Raw genomic sequence first — 23,186 nt, 5'->3', positions numbered from 1 at the left:
CCCCACACCCCTCACTGTAACACTCTCTGATATACCCCACACCCCTCACTGTAACTCTCTGATATACCCCACACCCCTCACTGTAACACTCTCTGATATACCCCACACCCCTCACTGTAACACCCTGATATACCCCACACCCCTCACTGTAACACTCTGATATACCCCACACCCCTCACTGTAACACCCTGATATACCCCACACCCCTCACTGTAACACCCTGATATACCCCACACCCCTCACTGTAACACTCTCTGATATACCCCACACCCCTCACTGTAACACTCTGATATATCCCACACCCCTCACTGTAACACTCTGATATACCCCACACCCCTCACTGTAACACTCTGATATACCCCACACCCCTCACAGTAACACACTGATACACCCCACACCCCTCACTGTAACACTGTGATATACCCCACACCACTCACTGTAACACTCTGATATACCCCACACCCCTCACTGTAACACTCTCTGATATACCCCACACCCCTCACTGTAACACTCTGATATACCCCACACCCCTCACTGTAACGCTCTGATATACCCCACACCCCTCACTGTAACACTCTGATATACCCCACACCCCTCACTGTAACACTCTGATATACCCCACACCCCTCACTGTAACACTCTCTGATATACCCCACACCCCTCACTGTAACACTCTCTGATATACCCCACACCCCTCACTGTAACACTCTGATATACCCCACACCCCTCACTGTAACACTCTGATATACCCCACACTCCTCACTGTAACACTCTCTGATATACCCCACACCCCTCACTGTAACACTCTCTGATATACCCCACACCCCTCACTGTAACACTCTCTGATATACCCCACACCCCTCACTGTAACACTCTCTGATATACCCCACACCCCTCACTGTAACACTCTCTGATATACCCCACACCCCTCACTGTAACACTCTGATATACCCCACACCCCTCACTGTAACCCTCTGATATACCCCACACCCCTCACTGTAACACTCTGATATACCCCACACCTCTCACTGTAACACTCTGATATACCCCACACCCCTCACTGTAACACTCTCTAATATACCCCACACCCCTCACTGTAACACTCTGATATACCCCACACCCCTCACTGTAACACTCTGATATACCCCACACTCCTCACTGTAACACTCTGATATACCCCACACCACTCACAATTCACAATTCACAATTCAAATCGCTTTATTGGCATGATAAGTTACATCTTATGTTGCCAAAGCATCAAAATACATTTATGGTTTAGCACATAAACGCAGTTCTATTCATACAGTGTATAAACAGGTATATCCCTGAGTGTATAAATATACATTCGCATTGTTTATATATATTCTTTTCTTAGTTTACTGGTTGTCCCTCTGTTCATGGCAAGCTGTAACATAGTGTGCCGCCAGTGTTATACAGTTTCTCTCCTCTCCCAGTAGGAATGGGAGTTTTTGGTTGTCACTCAGATTTCTGAAATCAGGGCATATTTGTGAGAATTTTTGGTAGAAATTCTCCCTGATGCCCTGATATTTTCCACAAGCTGTGAGGAAGTGCATCTCTGTCTCCACCACTCCCTGACTGCAGTGAGAGCATATCCTGTCCTCTCTTGGCAGCCTGGTCTGCCTGTGTCTGCCTTTTTCGATCGCTAGGCTATGTTCGCTAAGTCTGTACCTTGTCAAGGTTCTTCTCAGTTTGTTATCCTTTACCATGGTCAGGTAATCAGCTATGTTGTATTGTCTGTTTAGGGCCAAGTAGCAATTGAGTTTGCTTTGGGTTTTTGTTGTTTCTGCCCAATATGTCAGATATTTTTCCTTTTGCTTAGCGACGATTGTGTTGGGTCGAATTCTTTGTGTTACCCTGTCACTGTCCTGGGGCTGGTTATTGTTAGTATTGTTAGTAGTTACTTCACTGAGTCCCAGGACTAGTTGACTGAGGGTATTCTTCTTTATGGTCAGCTCTTGGCATTTCAGGGCGTCGTAGTGATAGCATTGGGGATTGCTCATTTGTAGGTGATTCCAAAATTTGGTGGCTCTTTTTTGGATAGTGATTATTAATGGATATTGGCCTAGTTCCGCCCTGCATGCATTGTTTACTGTTTTCCTTTGAGTCCGGAGGATACTTTTACAGAATTCTGCATGTAGGATCTCAATTGGGTGTTTGTCCCATTTTGCAAATTCTTGTTGAGTTAGTGGTCCCCATACTTCACTGCCATAGAGTGCAATTGGTTCAATTACTGATTTGAAAATTTTGAGCCAAATGCTAATTGGGATTTCTATTTGGATTGATTTTTTGATGGCATAGAAAGCCCTTCTTGCTTTCTCTTTCAGTTCATTCACAGCCAGTTTGAAGTTTCCCGTAGAACTGATTTTTAAGCCCAAGTATGTGTAGTTAGTGGTTTGTTCAATTTTGGTTGTTCCTACTGTGAAATTTATTTTGGGTCCCTGATGTTTGGATCTTTGCTGGAACACAAGGACTCACTGTAACACTCTGATATACCCCACACCCCTCACTGTAACACTCTCTGATATACCCCACACCCCTCACTGTAACACTCTGATATACCCCACACCCCTCACTGTAACCCTCTGATATACCCCACACCCCTCACTGTAACACTCTGATATACCCCACACCTCTCACTGTAACACTCTGATATACCCCACACCCCTCACTGTAACACTCTGATATACCCCACACCCCTCACTGTAACCCTCTGATATACCCCACACCCCTCACTGTAACCCTCTGATATACCCCACACCCCTCACTGTAACTCTCTGATATACCCCACACCTCTCACTGTAACACTCTGATATACCCCACACCCCTCACTGTAACACTCTCTGATATACCCCACACCCCTCACTGTAACCCTCTGATATACCCCACACCCCTCACTGTAACACTCTGATATACCCCACACCTCTCACTGTAACACTCTGATATACCCCACACCCCTCACTGTAACACTCTGATATACCCCACACTCCTCACTGTAACACTCTGATATACCCCACACCCCTCACTGTAACACTCTGATATACCTCACACCCCTCACTGTAACACTCTGATATACCCCACACCCCTCACTGTAACACTCTGATATACCTCACACCCCTCACTGTAACCCTCTGATATACCCCACACCCCTCACTGTAACACTCTCTGATATACCCCACACCCCTCACTGTAACACTCTCTGATATACCCCACACCCCTCACTGTAACACTCTCTGATATACCCCACACCCCTCACTGTAACACTCTGATATACCCCACACCCCTCACTGTAACCCTCTGATATACCCCACACCCCTCACTGTAACACTCTGATATACCCCACACCTCTCACTGTAACACTCTGATATACCCCACACCCCTCACTGTAACACTCTCTAATATACCCCACACCCCTCACTGTAACACTCTGATATACCCCACACCCCTCACTGTAACACTCTGATATACCCCACACTCCTCACTGTAACACTCTGATATACCCCACACCACTCACAATTCACAATTCACAATTCAAATCGCTTTATTGGCATGATAAGTTACATCTTATGTTGCCAAAGCATCAAAATACATTTATGGTTTAGCACATAAACGCAGTTCTATTCATACAGTGTATAAACAGGTATATCCCTGAGTGTATAAATATACATTCGCATTGTTTATATATATTCTTTTCTTAGTTTACTGGTTGTCCCTCTGTTCATGGCAAGCTGTAACATAGTGTGCCGCCAGTGTTATACAGTTTCTCTCCTCTCCCAGTAGGAATGGGAGTTTTTGGTTGTCACTCAGATTTCTGAAATCAGGGCATATTTGTGAGAATTTTTGGTAGAAATTCTCCCTGATGCCCTGATATTTTCCACAAGCTGTGAGGAAGTGCATCTCTGTCTCCACCACTCCCTGACTGCAGTGAGAGCATATCCTGTCCTCTCTTGGCAGCCTGGTCTGCCTGTGTCTGCCTTTTTCGATCGCTAGGCTATGTTCGCTAAGTCTGTACCTTGTCAAGGTTCTTCTCAGTTTGTTATCCTTTACCATGGTCAGGTAATCAGCTATGTTGTATTGTCTGTTTAGGGCCAAGTAGCAATTGAGTTTGCTTTGGGTTTTTGTTGTTTCTGCCCAATATGTCAGATATTTTTCCTTTTGCTTAGCGACGATTGTGTTGGGTCGAATTCTTTGTGTTACCCTGTCACTGTCCTGGGGCTGGTTATTGTTAGTATTGTTAGTAGTTACTTCACTGAGTCCCAGGACTAGTTGACTGAGGGTATTCTTCTTTATGGTCAGCTCTTGGCATTTCAGGGCGTCGTAGTGATAGCATTGGGGATTGCTCATTTGTAGGTGATTCCAAAATTTGGTGGCTCTTTTTTGGATAGTGATTATTAATGGATATTGGCCTAGTTCCGCCCTGCATGCATTGTTTACTGTTTTCCTTTGAGTCCGGAGGATACTTTTACAGAATTCTGCATGTAGGATCTCAATTGGGTGTTTGTCCCATTTTGCAAATTCTTGTTGAGTTAGTGGTCCCCATACTTCACTGCCATAGAGTGCAATTGGTTCAATTACTGATTTGAAAATTTTGAGCCAAATGCTAATTGGGATTTCTATTTGGATTGATTTTTTGATGGCATAGAAAGCCCTTCTTGCTTTCTCTTTCAGTTCATTCACAGCCAGTTTGAAGTTTCCCGTAGAACTGATTTTTAAGCCCAAGTATGTGTAGTTAGTGGTTTGTTCAATTTTGGTTGTTCCTACTGTGAAATTTATTTTGGGTCCCTGATGTTTGGATCTTTGCTGGAACACAAGGACTCACTGTAACACTCTGATATACCCCACACCCCTCACTGTAACACTCTCTGATATACCCCACACCCCTCACTGTAACACTCTGATATACCCCACACCCCTCACTGTAACCCTCTGATATACCCCACACCCCTCACTGTAACACTCTGATATACCCCACACCTCTCACTGTAACACTCTGATATACCCCACACCCCTCACTGTAACACTCTGATATACCCCACACCCCTCACTGTAACCCTCTGATATACCCCACACCCCTCACTGTAACCCTCTGATATACCCCACACCCCTCACTGTAACTCTCTGATATACCCCACACCTCTCACTGTAACACTCTGATATACCCCACACCCCTCACTGTAACACTCTCTGATATACCCCACACCCCTCACTGTAACCCTCTGATATACCCCACACCCCTCACTGTAACACTCTGATATACCCCACACCTCTCACTGTAACACTCTGATATACCCCACACCCCTCACTGTAACACTCTGATATACCCCACACTCCTCACTGTAACACTCTGATATACCCCACACCCCTCACTGTAACACTCTGATATACCTCACACCCCTCACTGTAACACTCTGATATACCCCACACCCCTCACTGTAACACTCTGATATACCTCACACCCCTCACTGTAACCCTCTGATATACCCCACACCCCTCACTGTAACCCTCTGATATACCCCACACCCCTCACTGTAACCCTCTGATATACCCCACACCCCTCACTGTAACTCTCTGATATACCCCACACCTCTCACTGTAACACTCTGATATACCCCACACCCCTCACTGTAACACTCTCTGATATACCCCACACCCCTCACTGTAACCCTCTGATATACCCCACACCCCTCACTGTAACACTCTGATATACCCCACACCTCTCACTGTAACACTCTGATATACCCCACACCCCTCACTGTAACACTCTGATATACCCCACACTCCTCACTGTAACACTCTGATATACCCCACACCCCTCACTGTAACACTCTGATATACCTCACACCCCTCACTGTAACACTCTGATATACCCCACACCCCTCACTGTAACACTCTGATATACCCCACACCCCTCACTGTAACACTCTGATATACCCCACACCCCTCACTGTAACACTCTGATATACCCCACACCCCTCACTGTAACACTCTGATATACCCCACACCCCTCACTGTAACACTCTGATATACCCACACCCCTCACTGTAACACTCTGATATACCCCACACCCCTCACTGTAACACTCTGATATACCCCACACCCCTCACTGTAACACTCTGATCTATCCCACACCCCTCACTGTAACACTCTGATATACCCCACACCCCTCACTGTAACACTCTGATATACTCCACACACCTCACTGTAACACTCTCTGATATACCCCACACCTCTCACTGTAACACTCTGATATACCCCACACCTCTCACTGTAACACTCTGATATACCCCACACCCCTCACAGTAACACTCTCTGATATACCCCACACCCCTCACTGTAACACTCTCTGATATACCCCACACCCCTCACTGTAACACTCTGATATACCCCACACCCCTCACTGTAACACTCTGATATACCCCACACCCCTCACTGTAACACTCTGATATACCCCACACCTCTCACTGTAACACTCTGATATACCCCACACCCCTCACTGTAACACTCTGATATACCCCACACCCCTCACTGTAACACTCTGATATACCCCACACCTCTCACTGTAACACTCTGATATACCCCACACCCCTCACTGTAACACTCTGATATACCCCACACCCCTCACTGTAACACTCTGATATACCCCACACCCCTCACTGTAACACTCTGATATACCCCACACCTCTCACTGTAACACTCTGATATACCCCACACCCCTCACTGTAACGCTCTCTGATATACCCCACACCCCTCACTGTAACACTCTGATATACCCCACACCTCTCACTGTAACACTCTGATATACCCCACACCCCTCACTGTAACACTCTGATATACCCCACACCCCTCACTGTAACACTCTGATATACCCCACACCTCTCACTGTAACACACTGATATACCCCACACCCCTCACTGTAACGCTCTCTGATATACCCCACACCCCTCACTGTAACACTCTGATATACCCCACACCTCTCACTGTAACACTCTGATATACCCCACACCCCTCACTGTAACACTCTGATATACCCCACACCCCTCACTGTAACACTCTGATATACCCCACACCTCTCACTGTAACACACTGATATACCCCACACCCCTCACTGTAACACTCTGATATACCCCACAACCCTCACTGTAACACTCTGATATACCTCACACCCCTCACTGTAACACTCTCTGATATACCCCACACCCCTCACTGTAACACTCTCTGATATACCCCACACCCCTCACTGTAACACTCTCTGATATACCCCACACCCCTCACTGTAACACTCTCTGATATACCCCACACCCCTCACTGTAACACTCGGATATACCCCACACCCCTCACTGTAACACTCTCTGATATACCCCACAACCCTCACTGTAACACTCTCTGATATACCCCACACCCCTCACTGTAACACTCTGATATACCCCACACCTCTCACTGTAACACTCTGATATACCCCACACCCCTCACTGTAACACTCTGATATACCCCACACCCCTCACTGTATCACACTGATATACCCCACACCCCTCACTGTAACACTCTGATATACCCCACACCTCTCACTGTAACACTCTGATATACACCACACCCCTCACTGTAACACTCTCTGATATACACCACACCCCTCACTGTAACACTCTCTGATATACCCCACACCCCTCACTGTAACACTCTCTGATATACCCCACACCCCTCAGTGTAACACACTGATATACCCCACACCCCTCACTGTAACACTCTGATATACCCCACACCCCTCAGTGTAACACTCTGATATACCCCACACCCCTCAGTGTAACACACTGATATACCCCACACCCCTCACTGTAACACACTGATATACCCCACACCCCTCACTGTAACACTCTGATATACCCCACACCTCTCACTGTAACACTCTGATATACCCCACACCCCTCACTGTAACACTCTCTGATATACCCCACACCCCTCAGTGTAACACACTGATATACGCCACACCCCTCACTGTAACACTCTGATATACCCCACACCCCTCACTGTAACACTCTGATATACCCCACACCCCTCACTGTAACACTCTGATATACCCCACACCCCTCACTGTAACACTCTGATATACCCCACACCCCTCACTGTAACACTCTGATATACCCCACACCCCTCACTGTAACACTCTGATATACCCCACACCCCTCACTGTAACACTCTGATATACCCCACACCTCTCACTGTAACACTCTGATATACACCACACCCCTCACTGTAACACTGTGATATACCCCACACCCCTCACTGTAACACTCTGATATACCCCACACCCCTCACTGTAACACTGTGATATACCCCACACCCCTCACTGTAACACTCTGATATACCCCACACCCCTCACTGTAACACTCTGATATACCCCACACACCCTTCACTGTAACACTCTGATATACCCCACACCCCTCACTGTAACACTCTGATATACCCCACACCCCTCACTGTATCACACTGATATACCCCACACCCCTCACTGTAACACTCTGATATACCCCACACCCCTCACTGTAACACTCTCTGATATACCCCACACCCCTCACTGTAATGCTCTCTGCCGCCCCTCTGTAGTCCCCCCTCTCCGAACAACTCCCCCTCTGTTTAATTCCCATGGTGGGCCACACCTTCTCCATCGTGTCGTAGTCCAGTTTGAAGGACCAGAGGTGTAGGCGGGCGGGTAGCTCGTTGACGGAGGCCAGTGTGAGGAGGAACTGCTCCGCGGAGCCCAGGGGCAGGAGTGGGCTGGCTCGCTGTGTGTTCCGGATCCTCTCGAGTTCCTCCTCCGTGGGGACCATGGCCAGCAGTCTCTGCGGGCAGAAGGGAGAGACCCAGGGGTTAATGATTCCCTTCCAGTCCCTCATTCACCCTGCTGCTAGACGTGTGTCGTGCACACACACACTCACTGATGCACACTCACTGACACACACACTCACTAACACACTCACTGACACACACTCACTGACACAGACTCACTAACACACTCACTGACTCACGCTCACTGACTCATGCTCACTGACTCACACTCACTGACACTCACTCACTGATATACACTGACACACACACTCACTGACACACACACTCACTGACACACACTCACTGACACACTCACTCACTAACACACTCACTGACACACACTCACTGACACAGACTCACTAACACACTCACTGACTCACGCTCACTGACTCATGCTCACTGACTCACACTCACTGACACTCACTCACTGATATACACTGACACACACACTCACTGACACACACACTCACTGACACACACTCACTGACACACACACTCACTGACACACACTCACTAACACACACTGATACACACACTCACTAACACACACTCACTAACACACTCACTGACACACGTTCACTGACACACGCTCACTAACACACACACTCTCTAACACACACACTCACTAACACACACACTCACTGACACACACTCACTGACACGCACACTCACTAACACACACTCACTAACACACTCACTGACACACGCTCACTGACACACACTCACTGACACATGCTCACTAACACACACTCACTAACACACTCACTGACACAAGCTCACTGACACACTCACTGACACACGCTCACTGACACACACTCACTGACACACACTCACTGACACACACTCACTGACACACGCTCATTAACACACACACTCCCTGACACACACACTCACTGACACACACTCACTGACACACACACTCACTGACACACACACTCACTGACACACAATCACTGACACACACACTCACTGACATATGCTCATTCTTACACACTCACTGGCACACACTCACTGACACACGCTTAGTAACACACGCTGATACACACTCACTGTCGCACACTTAATGACACACACTCACTAACACACTCACTGACACACGCTCACTGACACACACTCACTGCACATGCTCACTGACACACACACTGACACAAGCGCACCAACACACTCACTAACACACTCACTGACACACACTCACTGACACACGCTCACTAACACACTCACTGACACACGCTCACTGACACACACTCACTGACACACGCTCACTAACACACACACTCACTAACACACACACTCACTGACACACACTCACTAACACACAATGACACACACACTCACTAACACACACACTCACTGACACACACTCACTGACACACACTCACTGACACACACTCACTGGCACACACATTCAGTGACACATGCTCATTCTTACACACTCACTGGCACACACTCACTGACACTCACTGACACATGCTTAGTAACACACGCTGATACGCATTCACTGACGCACACTCAATGACACATACTCACTGACACACTCATTGTTACACACTCACTAACACACTCACTGACACACGCTCACTGAAACACACTCACTGACACACGCTCATTGACACACACACTCACTAACACACACACTCACTGACACACACACTCACTAACACACTCACTGACCCACGCTCACTGACACACACTCAGACACACACACTCACTGACGCACACTAACTAACACACACTGACACACACACTCACTAACACACACTCACTAACAAACTCACTGACACACGCTCACTGACACACACTCACTGACACACGCTCACTAACACACACATTCACTAACACACACACTCACTGACACACACTCACTAACACACATTGACACACACACTCACTAACACACACACTCACTGACACACATTCACTGACACACACTCACTGACACACACGCTCACTGACGCACGCTCACTGACACACGCTCACTGACACACACTCACTGACACACACACTCACTGGCACATGCTCACTGACACAAACTGACACACACTCACTGACACACACACTCACTGGCACACACTCACTGACACAAACTGACACACACTGACACACACTCACTGCCACAAACTGACACACACTCACTGTCACAAACTGACACACACTCAGTGACACACACTCACTGACACACACTCACTGACACACACTGACACACACTCACTGACACAAACTGACACACACTCACTGTCACAAACTGACACACACTCACTGACACACACTCACTGACACAAACTGACACACACTCACTGTCACAAACTGACACACACTCACTGACACACACTCACTGACACAAACTGACACACACTCACTGACACACACTGACACACACTCACTGACACAAACTGACACACACTCACTGACACAAACTGACACAAACTGACACACACTCACTGACACACACACACTGACACAAACGACACACTCACTAACACAAACTGACACACACTCACTGACTCACACTCACTGACACAAACTGACACACACTCACTGACTCACACTCACTGAGACACACACTCACTGACACAAAGTGACACACACTCACTGACACAAACTGACACACACTCACTGACACACACTGACACACACTCACGGACACAAACTGACACACACTCACTGAAACACACTGACACACACTCACTGACACACACTCACTGACACACACTCACTGACACAAACTGACACACACTCACTGACACACACCCACGGACACAAACTGACACACACTCACTGACACAAACTGACACATACTCACTGACACACACTGACACACACTCACTGACACACACTCACTGACACACACTCATACACACTCACTAACACAAACTGACACACACTCACTGACACACACTCTGACACAAACTGACACACACTCACTGACTCAACCTCACTGACACACACTCACTGACACAAACTGACACACACTCACTGACACAAAGTGACACACACTCACTGACACAAACTGACACACACTCGGACACAAACTGACACACACGCACACACACTCACTGACACACACTCACTGACACACACTGACACACACTTACTGACACACACTCACTGACACACACTGACTGACACACACTGACACACACTCACTGACACAAACTGACACACACTCACTGACACACACTCACTGACACACACTGACACACACTCACGGACACCAACTGACACACACTCAATGACACAAACTGACACACACTCAGTGACACACACTGACACACACTCACTGACACACACTCACTGACACACACTCACTGACACACACTGACACACACTCACTGACACACACTCACTGACACACACTCACTGACACACACTGACACAAACTGACACACACACACTGACACAAGCTGACACACACTCACTGACTCACACTCACTGACACAAACTGACAAACACTCATGGACACAAACTGACACACACACTCACTGACACACACTCACTGACAGACACTCACTGACACACACATTCACTGTCATATGCTCATTCTTACACACTCACTGGCACACACTCACTGACACTCACTGACACACGCTTAGTAACACACGCTGATACACACTCACTGTCGCACAATCAATGACACACACTCACTGACACACTCATTGTTACACACTCACTAACACACTCACTGAGACACACTCACTGACACACGCTCACTAACACACTCACTGACACACGCTCACTGACACACACGCACTGACACACACTCACTAACACACACACTCACTAACACACACACTCACTAACACACAATGACACACACACTCACTGACACACACACTCACTGACACACACTCCCTGACACACACTCACTGAAACACACACTCACTAACACACTCACTGACACGCTCACTGAGACACACTCACTGACACACACACTCACTGACACACACTCACTAACACACACTCACTGACACACACTCACTGACACACGCTCACTGACACACACACTCACTGACACACACTCACTAACACACACTGACACACACACTCACTGACACACACACTCACTAACACACTCACTAACACACACTCACTAACACACTCACTGGCACACGCTCACTGGCACACACTCACTGACACACGCTCACTAACACACACACTCACTAACACACACACTCACTGACACACACTCACTAACACACACTGACACACACACTCAATAACACACACACTCACTGAAACACACACTCGCTGACACAGACTCACTGACACACACTCACTGACACACGCTCACTGACACACGCTCACTGACACATACTGACACACACTCACTGAAACACACACTCACTGACACAAACTGACACACACTCACTGTCACAAACTGAAACACACTCACTGACACACACTCACTGACACAAACTGACACACACTCACTGATGCAAACTGTCACACACTCACTGACACACACTGACACACACTCACTGACACACACTCACTGACACGCACTGACACACACTCACTGACACAAACTGACACACACTCACTGACACAAACTGACACACACTCACTGACACAAACTGACACACACTCACTGACACACACACACTGACACAAACTGACACACACTCACTAACACAAACTGACACACACTCAGTGACACACACACACTGACACAAACTGACACACTCACTGACACACACTCACTGACACAAACTGACACACACTCACTGTCACAAGCTGAAACACACTCACTGACACACACTCACTGACACAAACTGACACACATTCACTGATGCAAACTGACACACACTCACTGACACACGCTCACTGACACAAACTGACACACACTCACTGACACACACTGACACACACTCACTGACACAAACTGACACACACTCACTGACACAAACTGACACACACTCACTGACACAAACTGACACACACTCACTGACACAAACTGACACACACTCACTGACACACACACACTGACACAAACCGACACACTCACTAACACAAACTGACACACACTCACTGACTCACACTCACTGACACAAACTGACACACACTCTGACTCACAATCACTGAGACACACACTCACTGACACAAAGTGACACACACTCACTGACACAAACTGACACACACTCACGGACACAAACTGACACACACTCACTGAAACACACTGACACACACTCACTGACACACACTCACTGACACAAACTGACACACACTCACTGACACACACTCACTGACACACACTGACACACACTCACAGACACAAACTGACACACACTCACTGACACAAACTGACACACACTCACTGACACACACTCACTGACACACACTCACTGACACACACTCATACACACTCACTAACACAAACTGACACACACTCACTGACACACACTCTGACACAAACTGACACACACTCACTGACTCAACCTCACTGACACACACTCACTGACACAAACTGACACACACTCACTGACACAAAGTGACACACACTCACTGACACAAACTGACACACACTCGGACACAAACTGACACACACGCACACACACTCACTGACACACACTCACTGACACAAACTGACACGCACTCACTGACACACACTGACACACACTCACGGACACCAACGGACACACACTCAATGACACAAACTGACACACACTCAGTGACACACACTGACACACACTCACTGACACACACTCACTGACATACACTCACTGACACACACTGACACACACTCACTGACACACACTCACTGACACACACTCACTGACACACACTGACACAAACTGACACACACACACTGACACAGACACTCACTGGCACACACTCACTGACACAAACTGACACACACTGACACACACTCACTGTCACAAACTGACACACACTCACTGTCACAAACTGACACACACTCACTGACACACACTCACTGACACAAACTGACACACACTCACTGACACACACTCACTGACACACCCTGACACACACTCACTGACACAAACTGAGACACAGTCACTGACACAAACTGACACACACTCACTGACACACACTGACACACACTCAATGACACACACACACTGACACAAACTGACACACACTCACTGACACACACACACTGACACAAACTGACACACACTCACTAACACAAACTGACACACACTCAGTGACACACACACACTGACACAAACTGACACACTCACTGACACACACTCACTGACACAAACTGACACACACTCACTGTCACAAGCTGAAACACACTCACTGACACACACTCACTGACACAAACTGACACACATTCACTGATGCAAACTGACACACACTCACTGACACACGCTCACTGACACAAACTGACACACACTCACTGACACACACTGACACACACTCACTGACACAAACTGACACACACTCACTGACACAAACTGACACACACTCACTGACACAAACTGACACACACTCACTGACACAAACTGACACACACTCACTGACACACACACACTGACACAAACCGACACACTCACTAACACAAACTGACACACACTCACTGACTCACACTCACTGACACAAACTGACACACACTCTGACTCACAATCACTGAGACACACACTCACTGACACAAAGTGACACACACTCACTGACACAAACTGACACACACTCACGGACACAAACTGACACACACTCACTGAAACACACTGACACACACTCACTGACACACACTCACTGACACAAACTGACACACACTCACTGACACACACTCACTGACACACACTGACACACACTCACAGACACAAACTGACACACACTCACTGACACAAACTGACACACACTCACTGACACACACTCACTGACACACACTCATACACACTCACTAACACAAACTGACACACACTCACTGACACACACTCTGACACAAACTGACACACACTCACTGACTCAACCTCACTGACACACACTCACTGACACAAACTGACACACACTCACTGACACAAAGTGACACACACTCACTGACACAAACTGACACACACTCGGACACAAACTGACACACACGCACACACACTCACTGACACACACTCACTGACACAAACTGACACGCACTCACTGACACACACTGACACACACTCACGGACACCAACGGACACACACTCAATGACACAAACTGACACACACTCAGTGACACACACTGACACACACTCACTGACACACACTCACTGACATACACTCACTGACACACACTGACACACACTCACTGACACACACTCACTGACACACACTCACTGACACACACTGACACAAACTGACACACACACACTGACACAGACACTCACTGGCACACACTCACTGACACAAACTGACACACACTGACACACACTCACTGTCACAAACTGACACACACTCACTGTCACAAACTGACACACACTCACTGACACACACTCACTGACACAAACTGACACACACTCACTGACACACACTCACTGACACACCCTGACACACACTCACTGACACAAACTGAGACACAGTCACTGACACAAACTGACACACACTCACTGACACACACTGACACACACTCAATGACACACACTCACTGACACACACTCATACACACTCACTAACACAAACTGACACACACTCACTGACACACACTCTGACACAAACTGACACACACTCACTGACTCAACCTCACTGACACACACTCACTGACACAAACTGACACACACTCACTGACACAAAGTGACACACACTCACTGACACAAACTGACACACACTCGGACACAAACTGACACACACGCACACACACTCACTGACACACACTCACTGACACACACTGACACACACTCACTGACACACACTGACTGACACACACTGACACACACTCACTGACACAAACTGACACACACTCACTGACACACACTCAGTGACACACACTGACACACACTCACAGACACCAACTGACACACACTCAATGACACAAACTGACACACACTCAGTGACACACACTGACACACACTCACTGACACACACTCACTGACACACACTCACTGACACACACTGACACGCACTCACTGACACACACTCACTGACACACACTCACTGACACAAACTGACACAAACTGACACACACACACTGACACAAGCTGACACACACTCACTGACTCACACTCACTGACACAAACTGACACACACTCATGGACACAAACTGACACACACACTCACTGACACACACTCACTGACAGACACTCACTGACACACACATTCACTGTCATATGCTCATTCTTACACACTCACTGGCACACACTCACTGACACTCACTGACACACGCTTAGTAACACACGCTGATACACACTCACTGTCGCACAATCAATGACACACACTCACTGACACACTCATTGTTACACACTCACTAACACACTCACTGAGACACACTCACTGACACACGCTCACTAACACACTCACTGACACACGCTCACTGACACACACGCACTGACACACACTCACTAACACACACACTCACTAACACACACACTCACTAACACACAATGACACACACACTCACTGACACACACACTCACTGACACACACTCCCTGACACACACTCACTGAAACACACACTCACTGACACACACACTCACTGACACACACACTCACTGACACACACTCACTTTATACACACATTCAGTGACACATGCTCATTCTTACAGACTCACTGGCACACACTCACTGACACTCACTGACACACACTTAGTAACACACGCTGATACACACTCACTGACGCACACTCAATGACAAACACTCACTGACACACTCATTGTTACACACTCACTAACACACTAACTGACACACGCTCACTGAGACACACTCACTGACACACACACTCACTGACACACACTCACTAACACACACTCACTGACACACGCTCACTGACACACGCTCACTGACACACACACTCACTGACACACACTCACTAACACACACTGACACACACTCTCACTGACACACACACTCACTAACACACTCACTAACACACACTCACTAACACACTCACTGTCACACGCTCACTGACACACACTCACTGACACACGCTCACTAACACACACACTCACTAACACACACACTCACTGGCACACACTCACTAACACACACTGACACACACACTCAATAACACACACACTCTCTGAAACACACACTCACTGACACACACTCACTGACACGCGCTCACTGACACACGCTCACTGACACATGCTCACTGACACAAACTGACACCCACTCACTGACACACACACTCACTGACACAAACTGACACACACTCACTCACACACTGACACACACTCACTGACACACACTCACTGACACAAACTGACACACACTCACTGTCACAAACTGAAACACACTCACTGACACACACTCACTGACACAAACTGACACACATCCACTGATGCAAACTGTCACACACTCACTGACACACACTGACACACACTCACTGACACACACTCACTGACACACACTCACTGACACAAACTGACACACACTCACTGACACAAACTGACACACACTCACTGACACAAACTGACACACACTCACTGACACAAACTGACACACACTCACTGACACACACTCACTGACACAAACTGACACACACTCACTAACACAAACTGACACACACTCAGTGACACACACACTCTGACACAAACTGACACACACTCACTGACACACACTCACTGACACACACTCACTGACACAAACTGACACACACTCACTGTCACAAGCTGAAACACACTCACTGACACACACTCACTGACACAAACTGACACACACTCACTGTCACAAGCTGAAACACACTCACTGACACACACTCACTGACACACACTGACACACACTCACTGACACAAACTGACACACACTCACTGACACACACTGACACACACTCACTGACACAAAGTGACACACACTCACTGACACACACTGACACACACTCACTGACACAAACTGACACACACTCACTGACACACACTGACACACACTCACTGACGCAAACTGACACACACTCACTGATGCAAACTGACACACACTCACTGACACACACTGACACACACTCACTGACACACACTGACACACACTCACTGACACAAACTGACACACACTCACTGACACACACTGACACACACTCACTGACGCAAACTGACACACACTCACTGATGCAAACTGACACACACTCACTGACACACACTGACACACACTCACTGACACAAAGTGACACGCAGTCACTGACACACACTGACACACACTCACTGACACAAACTGACACACATTCACTGACGCAAACTGACACACACTCACTGATGCAAACTGACACACACTCACTGACACACACTGACACACACAGACACACACTCACTGACACAAAGTGACACGCACTCACTGACACACACTGACACACACTTACTGACATAAACTGACACACTCACTGACACACACTGACACACACACACTGACACACACTCACTGACACACACTCACTGACACTAACTGACACACACTCACTGACACAAAGTGACACACACTCACTGACACACACTGACACACACTCACTGACACACACTCACTGACACACACTGACACAAACTGACACACACACACTGACACAAGCTGACACACACTCACTGACTCACACTCACTGACACAAACTGACACACACTCATGGACACAAACTGACACACACACTCACTGACACACACTCACTGACAGACACTCACTGACACACACATTCACTGTCATATGCTCATTCTTACACACTCACTGGCACACACTCACTGACACTCACTGACACACGCTTAGTAACACACGCTGATACACACTCACTGTCGCACAATCAATGACACACACTCACTGACACACTCATTGTTACACACTCACTGAGACACACTCACTGACACACGCTCACTAACACACTCACTGACACACGCTCACTGACACACACGCACTGACACACACTCACTAACACACACACTCACTAACACACACACTCACTAACACACAATGACACACACACTCACTGACACACACACTCACTGGCACACACTCCCTGACACACACTCACTGAAACACACACTCACTAACACACTCACTGACACGCTCACTGAGACACACTCACTGACACACACACTCACTGACACACACTCACTAACACACACTCACTGACACACACTCACTGACACACGCTCACTGACACACACACTCACTGACACACACTCACTAACACACACTGACACACACACTCACTGACACACACACTCACTAACACACTCACTAACACACACTCACTAACACACTCACTGGCACACGCTCACTGACACACACTCACTGACACACGCTCACTAACACACACACTCACTAACACACACACTCACTAACACACACTCACTAACACACACTGACACACACACTCAATAACACACACACTCACTGAAACACACACTCGCTGACACACACTCACTGACACACGCTCACTGACACACGCTCACTGACACACGCTCACTGACACAAACTGACACACACTCACTGACACACACACTCACTGACACAAACTGACACACACTCACTGTCACAAACTGAAACACACTCACTGACACACACTCACTGACACAAACTGACACACACTCACTGAAGCAAACTGTCACACACTCACTGACACACACTGACACACACTCACTGACACACACTCACTGACACGCACTGACACACACTCACTGACACAAACTGACACACACTCACTGACACAAACTGACACACACTCACTGACACAAACTGACACACACTCACTGACACAAACTGACACACACTCACTGACACACACACACTGACACAAACTGACACACACTCACTAACACAAACTGACACACACTCAGTGACACACACACACTGACACAAACTGACACACACTCACTGACACACACTCACTGACACACACTCACTGACACAAACTGACACACACTCACTGTCACAAGCTGAAACACACTCACTGACACACACTCACTGACACAAACTGACACACATTCACTGATGCAAACTGACACACACTCACTGACACACGCTCACTGACACAAACTGACACACACTCACTGACACACACTGACACACACTCACTGACACAAACTGACACACACTCACTGACACACACTGACACACACTCACTGACACAAACTGACACACACTCACTGACACAAACTGACACACACTCACTGACACACACACACTGACACAAACCGACACACTCACTAACACAAACTGACACACACTCACTGACTCACACTCACTGACACAGACTGACACACACTCACTGACTCACAATCACTGAGACACACACTCACTGACACAAACTGACACACACTCACTGACACAAACTGACACACACTCACTGACACAAACTGACACACACTCACTGACACACACACACTGACACAAACTGACACACACTCACTAACACAAACTGACACACACTCAGTGACACACACACTCTGACACAAACTGACACACACTCACTGACACACACTCACTGACACACACTCACTGACACAAACTGACACACACTCACTGTCACAAACTGAAACACACTCACTGACACACACTCACTGACACAAACTGACACACACTCACTGTCACAAGCTGAAACACACTCACTGACACACACTCACTGACACACACTGACACACACTCACTGACACAAACTGACACACACTCACTGACACACACTGACACACACTCACTGACACAAAGTGACACACACTCACTGACACACACTGACACACACTCACTGACACAAACTGACACACACTCACTGACACACACTGACACACACTCACTGACGCAAACTGACACACACTCACTGATGCAAACTGACACACACTCACTGACACACACTGACACACACTCACTGACACAAAGTGACACGCACTCACTGACACACACTGACACACACTCACTGACACAAACTGACACACACTCACTGACACACACTGACACACACTCACTGACGCAAACTGACACACACTCACTGATGCAAACTGACACACACTCACTGACACACACTGACACACACTCACTGACACAAAGTGACACGCAGTCACTGACACACACTGACACACACTCACTGACACAAACTGACACACATTCACTGACGCAAACTGACACACACTCACTGATGCAAACTGACACACACTCACTGACACACACTGACACACACAGACACACACTCACTGACACAAAGTGACACGCACTCACTGACACACACTGACACACACTTACTGACATAAACTGACACACACTCACTGACACACACTGACACACACACACTGACACACACTCACTGACACACACTCACTGACACTAACTGACACACACTCACTGACACAAAGTGACACACACTCACTGACACACACTGACACACACTCACTGACACACACTCACTGACACACACTCACTGACACACACTGACACAAACTGACACACACACACTGACACAAGCTGACACACACTCACTGACTCACACTCACTGACACAAACTGACACACACTCATGGACACAAACTGACACACACACTCACTGACACACACTCACTGACAGACACTCACTGACACACACATTCACTGTCATATGCTCATTCTTACACACTCACTGGCACACACTCACTGACACTCACTGACACACGCTTAGTAACACACGCTGATACACACTCACTGTCGCACAATCAATGACACACACTCACTGACACACTCATTGTTACACACTCACTAACACACTCACTGAGACACACTCACTGACACACGCTCACTAACACACTCACTGACACACGCTCACTGACACACACGCACTGACACACACTCACTAACACACACACTCACTAACACACACACTCACTAACACACAATGACACACACACTCACTGACACACACACTCACTGGCACACACTCCCTGACACACACTCACTGAAACACACACTCACTAACACACTCACTGACACGCTCACTGAGACACACTCACTGACACACACACTCACTGACACACACTCACTAACACACACTCACTGACACACACTCACTGACACACGCTCACTGACACACACACTCACTGACACACACTCACTAACACACACTGACACACACACTCACTGACACACACACTCACTAACACACTCACTAACACACACTCACTAACACACTCACTGGCACACGCTCACTGACACACACTCACTGACACACGCTCACTAACACACACACTCACTAACACACACACTCACTAACACACACTCACTAACACACACTGACACACACACTCAATAACACACACACTCACTGAAACA

At 47.6% G+C, this 23,186-nt stretch overlaps 1 protein-coding gene across 1 annotated transcript in view; it reads right to left on the bottom strand.

Annotated features, from left to right (window-relative positions):
* The window catches only part of LOC147119513 (FH1/FH2 domain-containing protein 3-like), a 404,368-nt gene that overhangs the window by 20,446 nt on the left and 360,736 nt on the right, over window positions 1-23,186 (bottom strand). The window contains exon 3 of the mRNA XM_085984111.1: window positions 8,670-8,852. Within this exon, the coding sequence (XP_085840237.1) occupies window positions 8,670-8,852 (183 nt within the window). The remainder of the gene's footprint in view (window positions 1-8,669; window positions 8,853-23,186) is intronic.

Source organism: Somniosus microcephalus, chromosome 4, assembly GCF_052327205.1.
Source record: "Somniosus microcephalus isolate GS21.2 chromosome 4, FLI_Smic_1.0, whole genome shotgun sequence".
In the NCBI taxonomy this organism is placed as follows: Eukaryota; Metazoa; Chordata; class Chondrichthyes; order Squaliformes; family Somniosidae; genus Somniosus; species Somniosus microcephalus.
The sequence above is the reverse complement of the archived record's forward strand: the minus strand, read 5'-3'. Positions and strand labels throughout refer to the sequence as shown.